The following is a 21,293-nucleotide window of genomic DNA, read 5'->3' as shown; positions in this document are numbered from 1 at the left end:
GCTAGAAGCCTCAGCTAGGTGAATTCAGGAAATTCAGAAGCCAGAGAACACAGGTGGGAGGCTCAAGCTCTCGAACCAAGGAGAGAAAGAGACTTTTAAGAAAGATAACCAGGCCCCAGGAAAGGAGACAAGACTTTGAAAGAGATAATAAAGGATTTGGACTTTAACACTTGGCTGTTATTGTGGTAGTTATTGTGGTGATTACTGAACTGAAAGGAAGGCTGCTCCCAAGAACCCAAAGACTCCACAAAAACTACTAGAGAACATTACATATAAATATATGATACATATATGTATATATATGTGGGTCTATGGATGGATATGAATATATATGTATGTGTATTTGTGTGTATAATGTGGGGGCACATATCCATTAAATATAGTTGTGCTTAACTATAGCCTGCTTGGGGGGATGAAAGAGGAACAACCTACAAGGAAGATGGACACTCATGAATGTAATTTCTTTTACTACTATATATCCTTTTTCAAACTGGAAATTTATTGTTATATTCTCAATTCTCCCTGACATTCTGCTTGGCACATGACAATGTTCTGCTTTGTTTTTTCTTTTCTGTTAAATTTTTTAAAAGTTGGAAAAAGCTTTTGAAAAGCAGACATATCTTTATCACAATGTAATAAAATTATATTCAATAACCTTTGAAGAAAAAAAAAGATTTTGTATAACCTTTTCTAATTGGTTGACTTTTCATAATATTTCCTTGGATTGTTTTATCCCCCCCTCAATCTCTCTCACTTGAGTTTTAAAGTCTTTGTTGAAACTATTTGACATTACTCTTTGGGAATAGGGGAGGCTTTTTAAATTTCAATATCCTCTCCTGAAGATGAACCCTTCTTCCTTATTGCTACAGTAAACTTTCTGTGGTTGGATTTTTTTTCTCCTTTGCCTGCTCATTTTTGTGTTTTTAAAAAAGACCTGCTAAGTGTAATCATCTCTAATTCTGAGGAGGAGGAGGATGAAGGGATGATGTTTCTGGCCTCAGGTTTTTTCTTCAGTTCTCCCTTCTGGCCTGGAACGCCAAACCAAGAACTCTTCTTCCCTCCTGTTAAGTTCCTGAAGCCAGCAGTGTCCCTGCCCCAACGCTTCAGCACTCAGTAGTATGTACTGGTTTCTTCTTGCCCAGGGCCTAGTCTCAGCAGACCAACTGGGCCTGGCTTTCCTTATCAGCTGAAGTTCCCTCGATCTTCCCAGATTTAAGACATCCAACTCCCCACAATGTAGAGGAACTAGCTTGGAGACGTTTACACTTCATAGGAACCAAAACTTTGTAATCTTTCTTCAGATGTCTCTGATTGTTCCAGGAGGATCACTATTCTGGCCCAACTCCTATTTGTCTTTACCTGTTCCACGTTCACCCTGAGGCGAAGTTTTGTCCAGTTTGGGGAAGAAATCTGCAAGAGCTTGGAATTTTCTGACCTACTCCATCTTCCCAGAATCCTCTTCCAACTGAAATCTTACAAAGATGCTGCCTCCTCCTATTATATATGAGGTCCTTGAGGGGAGGAATTCTGTGTACTAGTAAGCACTTAAGTGTTTCCTTCCTTCATTTCTATCTGGACAGATTAAAATTTATTCATTTTTAACAATTCCTTTTATATTCTAGATACGCTTTTCAAAATTTCATATATGCCATATTTCCAATGTTTTTCTTTTAATTTCCTAAGTTTTTAAAAAAGTATTTTGCTTTTATGTAGGAAAATATATATATTGTATCCCTTCCCTAATAATTCCTTGTCAGAGTAGAAAAAATTTCATCTTTCTTCCACAACTGAGATATGTCATGTTTAATTTTATTATCTAGCTGGATTTCACTGAGATATATAGTGTGATTCTAAATCTACTTTTTGCCAAGTTTCTTTCCAATTTTTCCTGATTTGTTAAAAAATAATCCTTTTTCCAGATGAACTAGAAGTATAAAATGAGAACTGTTTTCAGACATGGCCAACTGATTTGTTTTGCTTAATTCTACTAGTTACTAGAAAGGAATTCTATGTGGAGGTAGGGATGAGTATTAATAGGTAGCAACAGATATGTTTTAAAAAAAAAACCTTAAGAAGAGTAGCAATGAAACACTTCACAAACACAAAAGAAAACGAAAAAAGTAAAAAAGGGATAGAAATTGGGCAATTTTATTATTACTTTGTTAAATTTAATAAACATTTGAAACTAATAAGTTCACAATTTCATATATAATCCATTTTTTTCTTCTTTGTATCCTGAAATGTTTGTTGATGATTGTTAAGTTCATATTAAAAAAAAAAAAAAAAACTTTACCCAGGTTTTATTTTCTATAGGTTTATGAAATATTAATGTTTTATATGTATCTGGTTGGTGGTTGTATATAATCTGTTGCTTGACCTGTTTTTCCTCTAATACCAGATAGTTTAAAAACAACTGCTCTGTTATATATTCTAAAGTCAAAACAGCACCTTTTTTTTTTTTTTTTGTTAAAGCATAATGTTTTGGCATTCTTGCATTTTCCCACATGAATTTTATTATGATTTTATCTGTTTCTCTGAAGAAATTCCTTGGCATTTTAATTCATATTGCATCAAATAGGATGATTAGTTTTGTAATAATCCCTTTATTAGAATAATTCAACCCCTTCTATGAATACTGATTTACTGTTTTTTATTTCCATCATTTTGATTTTATGTTCTTTTACATATATGGAATTCTAGGTTAATCCCCAAATATATAGTGGCTTTTGTTACTATAAATGGGATACAGTAAAAAAACTATTGAATTAATTAATACTATAAATGGGATATCTTTTATCTTTTCTAAAAAAGTACTTTGATAGTACTAATCTTGTATCCTGCAACTGCAAATTATTTGTATTTTCTAGTTTAATTTATAAGAAAAATACTAATGCTAGAAACATGCTTCAGTTTTTCTACTAATAAAGTAACTTTGTCTCTGGACATAATCTCACATTGGAAAACCGGGTTAAATTACTGTTTATATGTAGCTCTTAACATCCTTTTCTGCTAGTTCCATCATAACTACAGAATGAGAAAAAGGCTTTATAGAACCCAGAACTAATTTGTATGTTATTTTTGTTCCATGGATTGCCAACCTACTCATGATAAGCATCTTGGTACCTACCTAAGACTGTCATCAGACAGACATAGGCTATTGCCAGAAGGATAATTGAAGCCTTTCCAATCCCTGTAAAAACCTGATAGATTTTGTGCTCTATTGGAAAAGTCTGGCAAGTACCATGAGTTTCCTCCATGCTATAATTTGTTGAAGGCCTTTTTTGGTGCATTCTTACAGCTCTTAAAATAAATCTATGTAATTCAAAAAATACTGAGTTTATGAGATCCGGCTAAATAATTTAATACACTTGTGTTAATTGGGCTATATAGATTTGTTCTCTACTAGACTACTTAGCTTAAACCAGTTTTCTGGTCATCTTTAATATGTTAATCCAGTCAAGCCTTCTTACAAATGCATAGGACATTCTGGTCAGGACAGAATATGGCTAAATGGAATCCATCACCATTATACAGGAAAGGCAGTTGAAAAATTATACCACCTAGTGATGAATGAATAGTGAAATATGATGTTTTTGTTGGCACATTATTTTCTCACCAGCATTTGTAAGAAAACCTAACCATTAAAAAAAGGTATTAAACCAGTAACAAAAACAAGCAACCAACCCAAGGACTAGTTCTAGTTTTTTTAATATAGATTTGTCTAGCATAAACTCAAGACAAATTATTATGCAATAGGTAAAAACCTTACTGTACTGACTATACTCACGTTTAAAATTTCAAATATTAATCCCAAAGCTTTAGGAAAACACATTTCCTTTTCATGCTGCATTAATTTCCCCCAACACTCCTTCCCTCCTCTGGAAACTACCGACTAAAAAGAGTTTTTCATATTGGGTCAAAGGATTGCAGATCATTAAGCTGGTCTGATGCAAACCTTATCCTATTTTGCAACAAATCCCTTCATCCTAGCGCCTTCCCTCGGCTACAATCTATTGCTAGTTTGCATAAGTTTGCTGTAATCTTCCCCTATTAAACTATGACTTCCTGGAAATCAAGAAGCGGCCCGTGGCTCTTTCTTCTCAGGCCTTGGTGGGAGAGGTGTACAGTAGGTGCCTAATAAATGCAGGTTGACTGATCCAGGGCAAGCTAGAAGCCAGAGAAGCCACCTATTTCCCCAGACATCCGGGAGTCTCCCGGAACTGGCAGGGCTGAGGCTTCTCTCGCGTGTGACCCACACAAAGGTTCCAGCCTCATCAAGAATCCTTAACCGTCACACCTCAGCCACCCGAGCAAGGGCGACTGGCCTCGCAGCTTGGGGCTCCCTAGCGGGATCCGGACTCCCTCCTTCACGCCCCTCCCCCGCTCCGCCCCCAGTCCAGCCCCGCGCCCGCCCCTACCCCGCCCTCCCCAGACGCAGCCACTCTATCCTCTCCTTCGCCTCACGTTCAACAGCTTTCGGCCTGTCCCCGATTTGATCCCGTCCTTAGAAGAGTCCATCTTCGACGAGGGCGTTTGGCGAAGGGAGGACGCCTGAGACGTGGTGTCAGGGGTTTTTGATTCGTCATTTTCGTCGGCCCCGCCTTCGCTCTTGTGAAGAAATGGGACCTTGAACAGCGAATGAACCTTGTTTCGCTGAGAATCACTATGATCCGAAACCTTCTTTTCCATCTGGCTTGGCTCCATCCTGTCCCCCCACCCCCCACCCCCCACCCCGGCCCCCTCAACCGACCGCGGTGGCTCGGGGCCACTCTGCTACTGAGTTCGTGTGCGGGGTGACCTAGGAGGGGAGGGGGGCGCGAGGGGAGGGGGACGCGTTGTTCTAGGCCCTGCGCATACACGCACGCACGTACGGCGGGGGCGGGGAGATGTTAGCGTCAGTGCACATGCGCAGAGCTAGCTGGTGGGAAGGCGGGAAAGCGCTTGTTGCTTTCTATCTGGGTAGGTTGTCTGCGAGGAAGGGAGGAGCGTGCGCGAGCTCCCTGGAACTCAGGGAGGGAAAGGCGATTGTCATCTCTCCCTAGCGGCTGGGCACGTGGTCGTTTCTTCCCCTAGCTCCTCCCTCCCGATTCCGCCCCTCTCCCGGCGGCTCAGCATTGTACACCTGGGTTGTTAGTCCTTCATTGAGACCACACGCCGGACCTCTCTCCTCTTCCGCAGACACGAAGTGGACAATTCTTTTTTCCTCTGCTTTATTGGCAGGAATGAATCACTGGGTGAGGAGTATTGGGGAATGAGGGCCAAGTGAAAATACTTTAAAAATAAAACTATTTAATAAAATAAAAAGTAAATAAAGCATTTAAAATAAAACATGGTATATAAATGTCATGGAATATTGTTATACAAGAAAACTGCTGATTTCAGAAAAGCCTGAAGAGTTCACGAACAGATGCTGAGAGAAGTGGAGAACACTGCACACAGCAACAATAAGATTACGTGATAATCAACTGAGATGGACTTGGCTCTTTAAAACAATACGCTGATCAAGGCAATGTGAACGGATGTGTCACGAGAAGTGACTTCCGCATCCAGAGAACTCTGAAGCCTGAATGTGGATCAAAATTAGAGTATTTTAAACTTTTTTGTTGCTTGTTTTTCTTGTGTTTTTCCCCCTTTGGATCTGATTTTTCTCAAGTAGCATGACAAATGTGGAAACATGTTTACAAGAAATGTACATGGCTAACCTCTATTGGATTATTTGGTGTCCAGGGAAGGAGGCAGAAAGGGAGAAAGATTTGGAATACAAGGTTTTGCAAGGATGAATGTTGAAAATTATTTTTATGTGTATTTTGAAAAACAAAAAGCTTTTAATATATGTATATGTATTTTAATTTTTTTATATTTTTAAAAGACTATAACACAGAAGATCTTTTTTCTATTCCCTGAATGTGTTTGTTTGATATATAACATGTTACAATACTAAATAGTTCTTGTCTTCCTCCTTATTAGTGTTTCCAGGCATTTGCAATGCCACATATAATATTACAAATGCAAATATAATTTGAAAAATAGTAAAGGATAAAACTGAATTAAAATACTTTCCCTATAATAGGTTTCTACATAATTTGGGATAATAATGCCACGGAAAATGATCGTTGAAAACAACATACAAAACTTTAATATTTTTCATAATCTTGGGGTATAAGTTTTTATAATCAAAGTAACTGCAGATACATTTGCAAACATCTTGTAAAAATACATTTTAAAAAAGATTACATATCACAATTGGAACATTAAAAATACTGTCCTAGTTCTGAAGGTAGATTTGTAACATCATGAAGGGGATTTGGTTTCCTTATCCAAATCAGGATATTCTTGAACATCAGAAGAAAACATCAGTTCTGAGGGGAGGGAAAAGATCAATATTTTAAATTATTGTCCTATTGATGCATGTTTAGTTATGAGTAATCATCTTAAATACCATTCACACAATAAAATTAAAAAACCTCCCCCAATATATTAAAGAACTCTCAATAGTTTAGTGTCCACTAAAAAATTTTAATATCTATAACATAAAAATGAATAATTTTGAAAGATTTAAAGAATTCTGTTCAACACAATGATTGACATTCCAGAGGACCAATGATGAAGAATGTAACATACCTTCTGAAAGAAGAAAATCAAACAAAATAAAACACATTTTAGGGTGTGGCCATCATATGGCAATGTGTTTTGCTTGATTGTTTATTTGTTAAAAAGATGTCCTTTTCCCACAGATAAGGAAAAGAATAACCCAAAAAATTTAATTACAAATGTACAGTATCTGGTCTAAACTGGGACCCCACTGCCACTTTGTACTACTCCCTAATTTTCTATTACAGTCCCCATAGAGCAGCTTTAAACTTCCTTTCTCCATACTCTGACCCTCTCATGGTAAGGAACCTTGCCTTATACTCTATGGAAAAGTGAATTCTCTTTTTATTTTTTTCTTCTTTTCCTCTTCCTTTTCCTATATCTGGAAATCTCTTCATCCTTAATTCTCAACACTTTTGGTTTGATTTCTAACAGAGGTGGCCTTTCTCCTCACTAAAACTCTTCTTTATGTACTCTTGATTCTATCCCATTTGATAAGACTGTGTTGACAAGTTATCCCCTATTTCTATACTTTAATTTCTCTTTACTGGCTTTCCTGATGTGTCATGTAATAAATACATAGTTGAGAAAAAAATAAATTTGACATAGAATGAGAAATAATATACCTCCAGAGAAAGAACTGATAGAATCTGAATGCAACCAAAACATCCTGGTTTGTTTGCTTTTTTAAACTTTCTTTGTTGGGCCAATTTTCTTTTATAACATGACTAATATGATTTTTTTTACATGATTGCAAATGCATAACTTTTACCAAATTATAAGGGGGAAGGAAAAGAGGGCAGGAGAGAATGTGGAACTCAAAATAGTAAAAACTGAAGATTAAAAATTATTTTTACACGTAACTGGAAAAAATTAAAATTTAAAATACATAAATTTGAGGAAAACAAATTGATCATATTGGTCATGTCTGAAAAATGTAAGTCTCATTCTGGACCTCTTAATTCATTCATGTCTCTGCCAAGATGCAGGAGGCATGCTTCATCGGTGACTGGTCACTGGATTACTCATAGTGCTAGTCTCTCAAAGTCATTTTTCTTTACATTATTATAGTTGTTAAGTAAAATATTCTATTTCTGCTCATTTCACTCTTTATCAGGATTTCTCTAAATCTATCTCTCATACTATTTCTTACATTCCTTCACCACAATCTGTTCCACAAATGGGCACACACCTTTTAAAATCTCTGCTACAACAAGAAGTATCTTTATAAATAATTTTGTGGATATGGGTCCTTTGCCTTATCTTTGACCCTTATAGGGTATATACCTACTAGTTGGTCAAAGGATTAAATGTAGTTGAATGCATTTTGGGTTATGATTCCAAATCTTCTTTGAGATATTGGATTACCAACAGCAGTATACTGCCAATAACAGTCAATTTGAATGACTTTTTCATCATCTTTCTTGAGTTCTGTAGAACATTTAGCACTATTGTCAATGCTACCATCCTGAATACTTTTTTCCCTTGTATTTTTGGGTTTTGTTGTTATTTATGACACTACTGTCTTGGTTCCCCTACTACATATCTGACAGCTCCTTCTCAATCACCTTTGCTGAATCCCGGAGCATCATCTACATATTTTGAATGGATTCTGTGTTAGGTCCCCTTTTTTCCCCTTCTACACATATTATACATATATTATTTTCCCTCTACATATATTATATCCTGATGGTCTTATCAGCTCCCATGTATTTTATGTGACTAATTCTCAAATCTATCTATTTAGCGCTAATCTCTTTCCTGACTTTCTGTCTTAACACAAACAAGTGCCTATTGGAAGTTTTGAACTTGATGTCCTGGAAGCATCTCAAACTGAACATGTCGAAAACACAGTTCATTTTTTCCTCCAGATAAATGTGAGACACATGCTTTATTTTGCACTTAGATAATATTTTCCATTATAATTATTTGTATTGTCTCCCATTACTAGCTGGTAAACTCCATGAGGGAGCTTGCCATCATAAGATATGTTATATTCCTGGAAACATGGCATAATATTCTTGATATAGGAATTGTTTTAGAAATGCTTGCTGAATATTTGTTGAAAATTTAAAAGTTCTTTACATATAGCAACAGATAGTCAGGAAAACTAAATCCCAATTTATATCATTGCCAGGCCCCATTCCCCACCTGCACCCCCAGCATAGATATTCCTCCAAGACTTTGTCCTTGGCTCTCTTCTCTCTCTCCTTGGTGATCCCATTCATTCCCAAGGTATCATTTATGACCTCTTTCTATTTTACAATTGTACAGTTCTGATCCTAGCTCTTTCTTGAGCTCCAAATTCTCATTTTTAAACTGCTGACTGGATAATATTACCTGGTTTAAATTGTCACATGTACACATACTATGCTTTTTGAATGCTAGGCCCACATGATTTATTCCTTTACATCAGACACAGTCTCTGGCACAGTGCCTTGCATATATTATACAGTCACCACATATTTATTATTATTGTTGGATATTATTTAGCTTAATAATACATGAGCTAAATGGTCAGTTTAAGCATTTATTAAGCACCTACTATGGGCCAAGCACTCTGCCAATTAGTGGGGATACAAAGAAAGATATAAAGATAGAGCTTTTCCAGGGTGAAGGCTACCTAATAACTATAATCATGATTGTGCAGCAGAAGCTACATGAGACCTTCAAATACTGTAAAAGTATTCTGTTTCTTCAAGCAATGAATTAATGACAATGAATTCTCAAGTTCAGAATTTGTCCTAATTTAGAAAAATTATGCCCATTAAAAAGGAAGTTTTTAAAAATAATTATAGAAGTTCTATTGGTACCAATATTTTCCTTCAGTCATCATGTTTTTTCCTACCTTCACTGAGATCCATCTGTGGCCTATAAGACATGAAAAGCCAAGACAGTCCAACTAGAAGAGCCACAACCAAGTTCACTACAATCCAGGGATGGAGAATTTGTTCCTCTGTACCTGCAACCCTAAAAAAAGGATAAGGACACTTCTTAGAACTCATTTTTGTACAAGCACACATTCTCACGAACTTAAACAATACTTGGTGAAGATCCAATCCTCCCCCAAAACAGAGGAAATTAAATATAGTTTCTTATTTTAGAGGGTAGGGTTAGGATGTTGGGTAAATTTGTGATTTCACTGTGTAGGAACTCCTAACAAGAAAATTACCTCTACCAATGCAGATGTGTAACTATTTTATAAGTTATAATTTTAAAGAGTTGTCTTATAAAGAGGTTTTTTTTTGTCCCTTGCCCAGGATTTTACAGCCAGTATATGTGAGAAGTGGGAATTTAGCTTAGATCCAAGTCCAAAGTTAGCCCTCTCACCATTACGTTCAGCTAGCTAGGCTGGTCCCTTGCTCATGAAGTCTGGAATTCTAACATGCCAGTCCCAAATGTGCACTGAGGAACTTTAGGTGATGCCAAAGAACAGAGACAGAAAAGTCTGCTGGATTAAATCAAATGTATATAGGGAAGGCATGTGACAGAGGTCACATAATTGTGAAGGTGTTGAGAGATTGAACCATAAGATACCTTAAAAAAGAGAAGACACTAAAGGGATGAAAACTGCTACTTATTATTATTAAAAAAACATCTGATTTAGTAAAGGCTGTCTTCCAACAAGGTACCTTCCAACAATCCACAACAGAAACCACCTTGATCATAAACATCAGATAAAGAATTAAAAAAAAAATGTATGTTTGTGAAAGGTCTCTGTCCTGTAAATAAAAGGGATATATTGCTAAGTCCAAATTTAGAAGGTACATTTTTCTGATTTTCTTGTTTGTGGATGATATCATACCGTAAAAGTATGCTCTGGAGCACTGCAGAAGTTTCTGAAACAAATTCGTAACCACTCAAAAAAATTTGTTGTCACCAATTAACAAGAAAAAACAAGTAGATAAAGAATGCCTATTGTTATGATTAGGGCACACAGATATATGGCCACTTTCTGAAGCTTGGCCATCAGTGTTTATGAGTGCTGTCTATATGTGTCCTATATACAAACACATATGCATTTATAGCTTGCTTATATATATAGATTTATGTTATACACATACATAACATATAAAACATGTGAATATGCAATAACTCATGTGTAACATATATATCCATATGCATATTACCTATATATGTGTATACATGTATACCCGCATGTGTGTGTGTGTGTATACATATACACACACACACACACACACACACACACACACACACACACATACACATTTGGGGAAAAAAACCCTCAGCAAAAATAGATTGCTTGAGCCCAGAATAAGTATGCAGGCTATATTGCCTCTGAAAATCTATTTCATGGCTTCACACTTTTCTCAGAAACAAATCTATATTTTTAATGTCAATGTTCTACCCTAGAATTTATATGGTTATGAGACAAAACACGAGAGACTCTTAAGAATGGAAAATAAATATCATACAGAAGACAATAAAAAGATGCATGAAAGCTGCAACAATAACAAATAAGGAACTTCAAAGAAGGATCAATTAATCAAGAAGCTTTATTAAGCACCAATTCTGAGCCAAGCCCTGGGATTACAAAGACAAAATGAAATTCATCCTTGCTCTCAAAGACAAGTCCCTTTCCTCCTCCTTGTATTCTTTTTATCTATATATTCATATGCTTTTTCCACTATTAGAAGGTAATCACCTTTAGGGCTGAGACTGCTTGTTGAATGATTGATCCTAAATGAAAAAAAAAAAAGATACTGGTGTTTAATAAGTAGGGAAGTGATGTGTCAGACTTATGAAGTCAGATGTAGAAAGATCACTTTATATGGCAGTTACAGGGAGAATACATTGGAGAGAGGAAAAACTTGAAGCAGAAAGACCAATTATGAGGCTACTGCAATAATGTAATGTAATTTTAATTAAAACTATGATTATAATTAATGACTAGAAAGCCTTTATGAACTATCATTTTTATGACCCATAATAAAAGGCAATTTTACTTAGTGAACTATAATTATCTATGATGCTTTTTAAAAATGGAATCTCGTTAATTCTGTCTTCAAAATGTCTCTTTCATTTTCCTCCTTCTTTATAGACAAAACCATAATTTCAGAATCTAATACAGATTTCCAAAAGGAAGAAACTTCTCAAAAAATTTCAGATGTATACAGCATAACTTATTCATCCTCTACTACAAAAGCATAACTGCTATTGAAACAGTCAGTTCCTTGTCCCTCACCCTCTTTTTTCTTGTCTGAACCTGTAATTTCATCATTGTAGAGAATACAGATTAGTAACTCCTCCATAATCTGTACTTGTGAGTTGCCTAGATCACTAAGATTAAATAAATGATTTGTCCTAACATCACATAGCTGGTATGTGACAGAAACTATTTCAGACTGCTTCTCACTTCTTTCATTTTATAAGCAAAAATGAAACTTTCTTGGATTTAGATGAAGGGAAAAAAAAGAAAAATGTAAAAGAATATTAATAACAATATTTTTCCACAACTGTAGAAATTGTTAATGATTTCTTACCAGAGGCTACCATTAACTGATGCAGGTGTGTAAAGATGGATTCTGTCACTTGTCATCTGCTGGCTCAGAGACAAAATAAGAGCAGCAAAATACACTGGGGAAAAAACCCATAAACCTCAAATTATTATTGTCATAAAATGCAAGTCAAATTATTTTAAATTATGACTAACAGCTAAAATTATTTTAAATTATTTAATATTCATCATAGTCCCAAAACCAAATAGTAGTTTTTAATATAGTATTACTTCAGTACTTGTGAATTACTTCTAGTGGTTAATTACTATTGATGGAAAAAATGACAAGTAGAGAATGAATTTTTCCCATAAGGAATATATCTTCATTTTGCAGGCTAACCATGCCTTCCCACCCAATTCCCCAAAAGGACAAGTGGGGCTTCCATCTACTGAGAAACAAGCCAGCCCAACCCAGGCCAACTTCCTTGGTGGGGAGGGTCTGAATGTAGAGGCAGAAGCTACCGTCCCACACTTGCCACTGCCCAGGACTCTCCTGGGCCCTCTGCCACCACCCCCTGTATCTGGGCCTTCCATCGCTGCTGGACCACCACCCCTGCTGAGGATGGCCATTCCTCCATGTCCCTTCCAGCACAACTGTTTTGGGAGCCAAGAGACTACACATCCTGAGTCCTGCGGGAACTGTCTCGCGACCTGCCCTCTGAAGTGCAGTCTCAGTATTGTGCACAGTCCTGTGCACTGCTGCTTTTGCTTCTGATGAGCTGTGGATTCCACAACTAAGGGCAATAGCAGTGGCTTTGAAAAGCACTGAATATCAAATTCAAGGAGTTTCAAAGCAAACAAATGCCAAGGTACCATTGTATTTTGGTTGGGTTTTTTGTTTTGTCTTTTTTCTACATTTCTTGTTTATCATGGGCCCTTCAGTAAGAATGATTATATGCTATTTTGTTTTTGTCCCACATCATAATATATGTCCTTTAAAGTGCATTATACTGACTGTGACTATTGCCTACAATCTAACATTAAAATCTCAAAATGCATACGGACTATATGAACAATCTTTAAAAATAAAATAAACATGGTTAAAAAAAGCAAAGAAACTCATCAGGCTTTAAAGATACCATAGTAATGGTCTCTAAGTAAACAACCATGTCATTTAAAAAAGGTAATAATTTTATTTCTTTTTCCCTATGTTTCTCCCTCCATTCCATTTGCTTTACTGTTTTAGTTAATGATTCTATATAAATAATAATTAATAATAGTGACAAAGGGCATCATTGCTTTATCCCTGAAATTATCAGAAAGGACTCTACTTCCTCCATTATACACAATGCTAGATCCTGCTTTTTAGATAGATACCATTTGCCATATTAAGGAGAGAGTCGTTTATTTTTATGTTTTTAGAGCTGTTGTAATTTTGAAAAAAAAATGTTCTGTACTGATTGATACAATTAAGTGATTTTAAAAAAATTAATGTGATCCATTTTGTTTATTGTTTTCATAATAATTTATCAATCCTGAATTCTAATATAAATCCAAGCTGGATTTATACATCTTTTAAATTTGTTGTTGAATCCATTTTGTTGATACTTCATTAAATATTTTTTACAACAATATTCATTAAAGCTATTGATGTAGAGTTTTCTTTCTCTGACTTATTTCTTCCCCTGGTTCAAGTATTCAAATACTTGTGTCATAAAAGGAATTTGGTAGGATGCTATATTTCCTATTTTTGCAAACATTTCTGTAAAACTGAAGTTAATTATTTTTAAAATGTTTGATGGAATTGGCTTTAAATTCATCTGATCTTGAAGATTTTCCTCCTTTTGGGAGTTCAGTTACGGCTTTTTCAATACTGCTTTTTGAGAATGGGTATTTAAATTTACTATTTACTACTCTAATGGCTTAGGTGTTTTTTCCAGTGTTTTTTTCTTTTATAGAGTCTTTGAATTTATTCACTTATATGGGTCAGATTTTTCTACCTTTAGTTCTAAGCTTTTTGCTTTCCTTCCAATTGTTTCCCTCTTAAGGCTTGTAATTTCACTTATATTTTCATGAGTTTCTTCTAGCTATTCTTGGAGTCCTTATTCTAAACTGGTTTTTTTCTTTTAGACTCTACTTATAATGTTTGTCAAATTACTCTGTTCTTTTGGATTTACATCATGGGCTTCTCTTAACCCACTAGACTTCTTAATTGTCTTTTCAAGAAATTAAAATCCTGTATTATTTTTAATTAATTTTAGTTATAATTAATTTTGTCCTGTAACTGCTTTTGTCCTTACCTGCTTTAGTCATGATTTTCTGTCTCTGAACTTGGTTTATAACTCTGTTGGTATTAAGTTTAGAAATGGTGGTTAAGTTTAGAAATCCAGCTTTCTTACTAATCATTATTCATTTCTTGTCTCAAGGAATTTAGCTGAACTTGGGAATTGTTTGTAAATACAAGGGAATCAGGTTTAGTATTATTATACTACTAAGCTATCCTTCAAGGATGATTGGTTTGTTGTCTAAAAGAGTTGTCTTGTTATCTTTTGACCTTGTATCTGGAAGCAAATAATGAGTACTTCTTAGTCTCAAAAGGGAAGGACCTCAAAAGGGTTGTTGCCCCTTATTAACAAACATCTAACTAATCATATTGTTCCTTGCAACTGAGCTTTGTAGTCAACATACTTCCTTCCACCCATGATATAACCTTCTGTTATTAGTTCTGTACTCCCGAAGACCTATAAAAGGTCTTTTTTCTTTTGTTCAGGGAATTAGTCCAGAGGCCTTTTATTGACAGGCAGCCTGCCCCTGCTAATATATGTTGTCTTAAGTGGAAAAATGTATCTCGGTTTACCTTTTGTTAAATTTCACTTGCAACAGTTGTCTTCTAAATAAGACTCCAACCCTAAGTTCTAAACGATGCCTTGGCTGCTAGGAATGAGCCATTGTTCAGTTGGCTTTGTCTTCTGTAATAACTTAAATGGGATATCTGGTTTCAGGTCTCTTCGAGGGTCTTCCCTGGCTTTGGCAGGGATTGCTTGGAAGCAGCTCCTGCCAGTGCCTTGGCTTTCTCTGCTTCCTGTTGTTTTTGGAGTGGGATGTCTGGTACATAATGGTTTCTGTCTTGTCTGGTAGCACTGAAGAGGCCTAAGAGGTACTAGATTTAGACCTCGTAGAAGGTTACAGGTGAGCATGTATTTTGGGGTCCTGTCTCTCTGTACCTTGAACTATGGGGCTTACTCTCTGTTGCTCCAGCAGCTTTCTAAGATGCTGTGACCTTAAGTGACTTGTCCAAGGTCATCAGAAATGTGTATATCAGAGAAAGGACTTGAAGGCCAGTCCCCTATCCACCATACTACTTTGTATCTTGAAGAATATCACAAAGAATATATATATATATATACACACACACACATATAATACTTAATAATACATATATTTATATATTCTACACCACATACACCTCCATACACATTGTCTATTCCTACCAGATTTTTAGGATTTCTGTTCAATAGAAGCAATATAATACTTATTTAACATGAAAACTCTAAACTTTTTTTTTTTTACTACTGAATTATAAAAGTAGTTTTAAGTTTTACATATGTGATAATGGTATCTCTTTAACCTTTACTTACAGAAAGAAGCCAAAGCTGTTGGATCCAAGGCAAGGAAACCTCGAATTGCTACTGATGTTTTAGCAAAATCAATCCTAGAAATAGGAAAATTTCTTGTCAAAGTGTAGTAGAAAGTATAGCAGAAGTGTAGTAGAAAACTATTCTTACAAAAATTCCTGTAAATATTTTTTGGTTTTATTGTAATGCTATTACATATATTTAATTCAGTTAATAAATATTAAATACCCACAATATGCATAGCACTGTATCATCTACATTTTCCTAACACTCTTTTCCTACACTGTCCCCACTTACAAATCCTTTTATTTCAAACACCAGATGTAGACAGCTACAAATGTGTTAGATAACAGACTTTGGGACTTAGAAGCCAATTTAAAAGACAATTTAAAAGCCTCTTAAGAGAAGAGAATTTTATTAGCTATAAAACATTGACTAGTCTCTTTGCCTCCTTGCCAAAGCCCTCTATCTTTAATTTCTCCAGACTAAAATAATACAATAAAATAATACCAAAAATTGTAGAAAGTTTTTCTTTTCCTTAAACTCTCTATTGTTTCCATACTTGTACCTCAAAAAAAAAAAAAAAAAAAGGTGACAGTGATTTTTAAAAATCAAATGAAAAACTGAATTATTGTTTTAAAGTCTATTTTCTTAAACATCCAAATAAGGACACTGAAACATCAAGCTATGATGTCATGCCTTAATGACAGAAAACTTCAGTGGTTCTATAGTTATCTTACCTGTCAAAAGCTGAAATGGTGCTTATAGCCAGAAGCAAGTAGAGGAGACTCTGAGCAGGATAAGCTAAGGTCTTGTATTGCTGTAGTAAGTTGGAGAGTTCAGATAATTGTTTTCCTGCTAGAACATAAATTACAATAATATTCCACACAGCATAGCCAGCAAGGAAGCCATGAGAAAAGAGACCAATCATCCTAAATGGGAGGGAAAAAGGATTCAAAATTATTATAAATGATTCATCACAAAAGAAATAACTTAGTATTTCTGTGTTTCTTTCTAAACCTAGCACATTGCCTCTTTTATAGTAATTGCTTAATAAATATTTGTTAACTTATCTGAAGTAGCTTTGTACCTTTCCTATATAAACAAAATTGTATTTTTAAACATAAAGATATACTTTTTTTCAAATAATTGGGAATTCCATAACAATATCAGGGGAATTATCATTACCCTAAATGGGCCAACATTTATTTAGTTCTAATTCAATAATGAGAAATTATTGTCTACCTGGATGCTATTTTAAAATTGAGCAGGCTAAAAAAATGCAAGCTTATTTTTAATTATTGGCATTCCTTTCACATTCCTTTGAAGAAAAATTTCAATACAAGTACCTGAAGCTTCGGTGAACTGTTAAGGCAACATCCCTAGTTGTCCATGTAGGCTTCATGTCCATTAGTGTATCAGTATTTTCTGTGGTTTTAATCAATTCAGACCGGTCAGCAGCCTGGAATCGCCCTAGTAGCAATATAACAGTTATTAGCAGGCAATTAAGTAAAGTATTCGCAGTTATTCTTGCTGTCCTATAATATTCCTACTCAAATTAAAACTGGAAAAATGCTTAATTTACTACTTTTTCTACCTAGAGAAACACTATTAATCAGATCCTATTTCAGAAATCCCTTTGTATTTTGATCACTTAAAATACATGTACATACATATATGTTTAAAACATATAATCCCAAATGAGCTAAATAAACAAAGCTTTCTCTATTATTACTGTTATTAATAAGAAGAATAGAAATAACTTTTGGTAATCAGATCCAGTATGCTTAGCACAGTGGCTAGCCTGGCCTAATAGAAGGCATTTAATAGAATTTAATAGAAGGCATTCTTGTTGATATATTCATATATTTTATAGGCTTTTAAAAAATGCTGCAGCCTTTTCTTCTTGAGGACTTTGGAGGAATAATGGTTGATTGGCTCTTTTGCCTCTTTCAGCAGAGAACAAGACACCCAGATCTTCTCATCCTAACTCTTTTTTATCTTCTTACAGATACTTCACAGGCAAATATCCACCATGTTGGAGCCTCTCTGAGTCTTTCTAAGAAAATCTGTTATACTTCCATATTGCCTCCTACCTCACCCACCTCCTTTTCCAATCGTCTGCTTCCTTCATGTTATTCCTTATGTCACTGCTCAGCCACAATTTACCATTTTAAATATGCTGTGGCCTATCATGGATATATCCTCCATCCTACGGGCAACATCTCAGCCTCATTAAGGATGAACAATATATCACAACTACTTATTTTATCAAAAGAAAAATATACCTGTGTACTCTATTTTTAATTTAATATGCTACTATCATCAGACATATTAAACAAAATTTTTTGTCAAATACAAAATTACTTACTGCTTTTTTCTACAAAAATTTTGCCCACAGGCTGGCTAATACCCATTGGTGCAGTGAATATTGAAGGCTGTTGCTCTGGATGGTTTTGCTCATCGGTAATTATGTCCTCTTCTTCTACTCCTAACTCATTAGCATAATGCAATCCTGTTGGCCGGCTTCTCCTATCATTCAGTAGCAGGATAAAAATGTAATTATGATTATTAAACCTTTACAAAAGGAGAAAACTGGAAAATCTTTCCTCCCCCAACTCATATTCAGAAATGTTCAATTATGTGAACGTGTAATGTGTGAAAATGTTATATTTCTTATTTTTTATTCCGGTTAGATATCAGTAGAATAAAAACTCTTTAATAACACTGAACATTTTATTGGTAAGCTATTCATACTTCATTCCTCACCAAGTTATGCTTCTAATTGTCTAAAGTTTCCGATCATAACTTAGCTGCCCTTTTCTATCATCATAACTCGGCTTCCTTCAGGGTCTGGGACCTACTCACCCAGGAGCATTCCACTCTTAGGTCACACTTAGATCCAATCTGGGGACAGGCGCAGGCTGACCGTGTTTCATCAGCTCCCTTTGTAAGTATGAGCAGTTCTTGTCAAGCAAGACATTTGACAAGACATCAACAAACACTGTTAATTACTCTGTGCCAGGTGGTGCATTAAGTAATGGAGGTAAAGCTGTGAACATGAAACACGGTCCACTCCCCAGAGAAGTAAATACAAACAGTAATTAGGAAGAAGGCAGTACCATTAAGAATGGGGTCAAGGGACTGGTCAGGAAGGGTTTCTTGAAGGAGGAGGCATTTGAAAGATACTTAAGGGAATCTGGAATTCCAAGAGTTAGAGAAGGAAGAACCATACTGAACCCTATCAGATCTGAGGGGGAGGGAGGGGATCAAAAGCACACCTGTGGGAAAAAGACCACCATGTATATATATAGGAAACAGCAAATAGTTTGGCTTAGAGGGTAGAGTGCTCAAGGGGAAGTTAATGTGTAACTAATGTAGTTAAGATAGCCTGGAGTCAGACTTTGAAGTGTTTAAATGCCAAAAAAGCCACTTTATATGTTATTGTCTATTTGGTAAGAGGGAGCCATTAAAGCTTACTGAGCAGGAGAGTGACAGCAGGTCTACTCTTTAGGAATGTGAATTTGGTAGCTATGATTCTATGATGATTATCTCCTGATGGCTCTCAATAATTCTGCCGAACTCTCAGTAGTTTCCCCTCCAGAATGAAGGCACTAGAAAGACAACTGGAGTGAGAATGAGAGGACTTTGTTCTGAGTTCCATTTCTACCTCTAAGCAATGTAGAATCTGGGATAAATCATCCAGAGCTCCTGGACTCAGTTTTCTTATCTAGTGAAGATGGACTAAAACAGGAATTAGAAACAGATGGAAATGTCCTTACTTCAGAAAAAGGAAGAAGAATAGAGTCTGCCAACAGTGAGCTGATTTCAACTTTGTAATCCAAGAATTATTGCTCTGAAGACCATAGAGTCAAAGAACTTGAGCCTGAAGGGTTTTAAAACTCCTAATCTTAAGACTCCTAAACTTGCCTAGGGGCATTATTAATTATCTGATGACGTCAAACACCTAAATAAGAGTACTGTGTCTTTACTATCAGCTCACATGTCCAACAATGATGAACACTGCTGGGTAAAAAGATCATAACAAAAGTATAAGTAGCTACATACACAGATACATAGATCTAACATATATATATAATAGATATATACTATATCTATATCCATAGTACTTTATGGTTACAAAGTACTTTCAAACATATTAACTCATTGGCTCCTCATGGTCCTGTCTAGGAAATAGGCATTCACATTCATATTTCTAAATCATTTTAAGGTTCCTCATAATAATCATGTGAGGTAAATTCAAGAAGATAGCATTAGCCCCATTGTAGAGATGAGGAAAGGAAGGTTTAGAGAAATTAGATCATTTACTCAAGGTGACAGAACCAGGACTCAAATGCCCTTCTTCTGGGTCCCTCAGAGGGTAGATGGAGGATTGGGAGAAGGAACATCTAGAATGACCAATGAGTTCTCAATTGCACCCCAGAGAAACTCTACCAACTTATTCTTTTCTGCTCTTCTCAGGATTAGTGTATTCAAAAGTGCCATAATTCAAGTATCTATAAAAAGCTCTAGCCTCTCTCAGCCTATATGATATAAATACTTCAGAGCTTACTTAGGTCAGACCAAACCTGATTGGTTAATGGTCTATGACTCTGGATAAAGCCAATTTCATAAATTATAGTGGATATACAATTTCATTTCTCAAAATCAACACATGATTTAGTACCTAGGGGTGGTGATTAAATAGAATTACATGTACTCCTATATCTTCTTTTGTGAGGATTCCATCAGTGATTTAAATGCTATTAATAAATCGTTTAATCACATTATAGGTTTGGATATGATATTGTATCTGTTCCTGAATTCAGAACCAGACTAATACAATGGTAAATTATTCATCTCAGAAAATTGAAATGCACTTACTGACACAAGGGATTAGAATGTTCAATATATTTTTGCTAAGTATAAATATAACTTACATGTTACTGGAAGAATTATAGTAAAAAAATACTAAAGCAAGATACTAAGTCTAAAAACTGACTTAGAAAAGCAGTATGTCTGGTCTCAGACACTTAAAAAACTTCCTGGCTATGTGATCCTGGGCAAGTCACTTAACCCTAATTGCCTCAGCAAAAAAAAAAAAAAAAAGAAAAAAGAAAAAAGAAAAAAGAAAAAAAAAAAAGAAAAGCAGTATGATGTAACAGAAAGAACACTAGCTTAGAAAGTAAAAAGTCCTGAGATCCAATCTAAACCCTACTAATCAGTAGGTGGATAACACTGGACCCAGTCACTCTCTTGGATTCAGTTTTATCTGCAAAATCAAGGGGCAAAGGTCATTTCAACATAATGATTCTGCATCAGTATAGAAAACAAAGTAAGCACTGAGCTCAAGTGCTACTTTATACACTCTTAGCTTGTGACTCCAAGCAAGTAATTTAACTTTTCTCTGTTTTCTCATCTATAACATTTATTATTATTTCTTGCTTTATAGCAGTATTTTGAGACAGCATATGTGAAGCATTTTGCCACTACTAAGTAACTGTGAGCTATTATTAATAGATAAAACTTAAAATAGGAAAAAAAACAATGAAAAAAGACTCTTACTATATACTCTGCCATATTACTAATTGAGAAAAATTATTATACTC

At 35.3% G+C, this 21,293-nt stretch overlaps 2 protein-coding genes across 3 annotated transcripts in view; both read right to left on the bottom strand.

The window, feature by feature from the left end:
• The window catches only part of C2CD6 (C2 calcium dependent domain containing 6), a 128,081-nt gene extending 122,069 nt beyond the window's left edge, over nucleotides 1-6,012 (bottom strand). Inside the window, exon 1 of the mRNA XM_051990521.1 lies at nucleotides 4,465-6,012. Within this exon, the coding sequence (XP_051846481.1) occupies nucleotides 4,465-4,704 (240 nt within the window). The 5' untranslated portion in view covers nucleotides 4,705-6,012. The remainder of the gene's footprint in view (nucleotides 1-4,464) is intronic.
• Nucleotides 6,013-6,113: 101 nt separating this feature from the next.
• The window catches only part of TMEM237 (transmembrane protein 237), a 31,270-nt gene continuing 16,090 nt past the window's right edge, over nucleotides 6,114-21,293 (bottom strand). For both annotated transcript variants that reach the window (XM_051983780.1, XM_051983781.1), the window contains exons 7-13: nucleotides 18,056-18,216; nucleotides 17,034-17,157; nucleotides 16,425-16,616; nucleotides 15,688-15,761; nucleotides 12,096-12,189; nucleotides 9,440-9,561; nucleotides 6,114-6,359 (exon numbers count right to left, since the gene is read on the bottom strand). In XM_051983780.1, the coding sequence (XP_051839740.1) occupies nucleotides 6,292-6,359; nucleotides 9,440-9,561; nucleotides 12,096-12,189; nucleotides 15,688-15,761; nucleotides 16,425-16,616; nucleotides 17,034-17,157; nucleotides 18,056-18,216 (835 nt within the window). In that variant the 3' untranslated portion in view covers nucleotides 6,114-6,291. The remainder of the gene's footprint in view (nucleotides 6,360-9,439; nucleotides 9,562-12,095; nucleotides 12,190-15,687; nucleotides 15,762-16,424; nucleotides 16,617-17,033; nucleotides 17,158-18,055; nucleotides 18,217-21,293) is intronic.

This window comes from Antechinus flavipes, chromosome 3, assembly GCF_016432865.1.
Source record: "Antechinus flavipes isolate AdamAnt ecotype Samford, QLD, Australia chromosome 3, AdamAnt_v2, whole genome shotgun sequence".
Classification (NCBI taxonomy): domain Eukaryota; kingdom Metazoa; phylum Chordata; class Mammalia; order Dasyuromorphia; family Dasyuridae; genus Antechinus; species Antechinus flavipes.
This window is presented reverse-complemented; position numbering and strand designations above follow the sequence as displayed.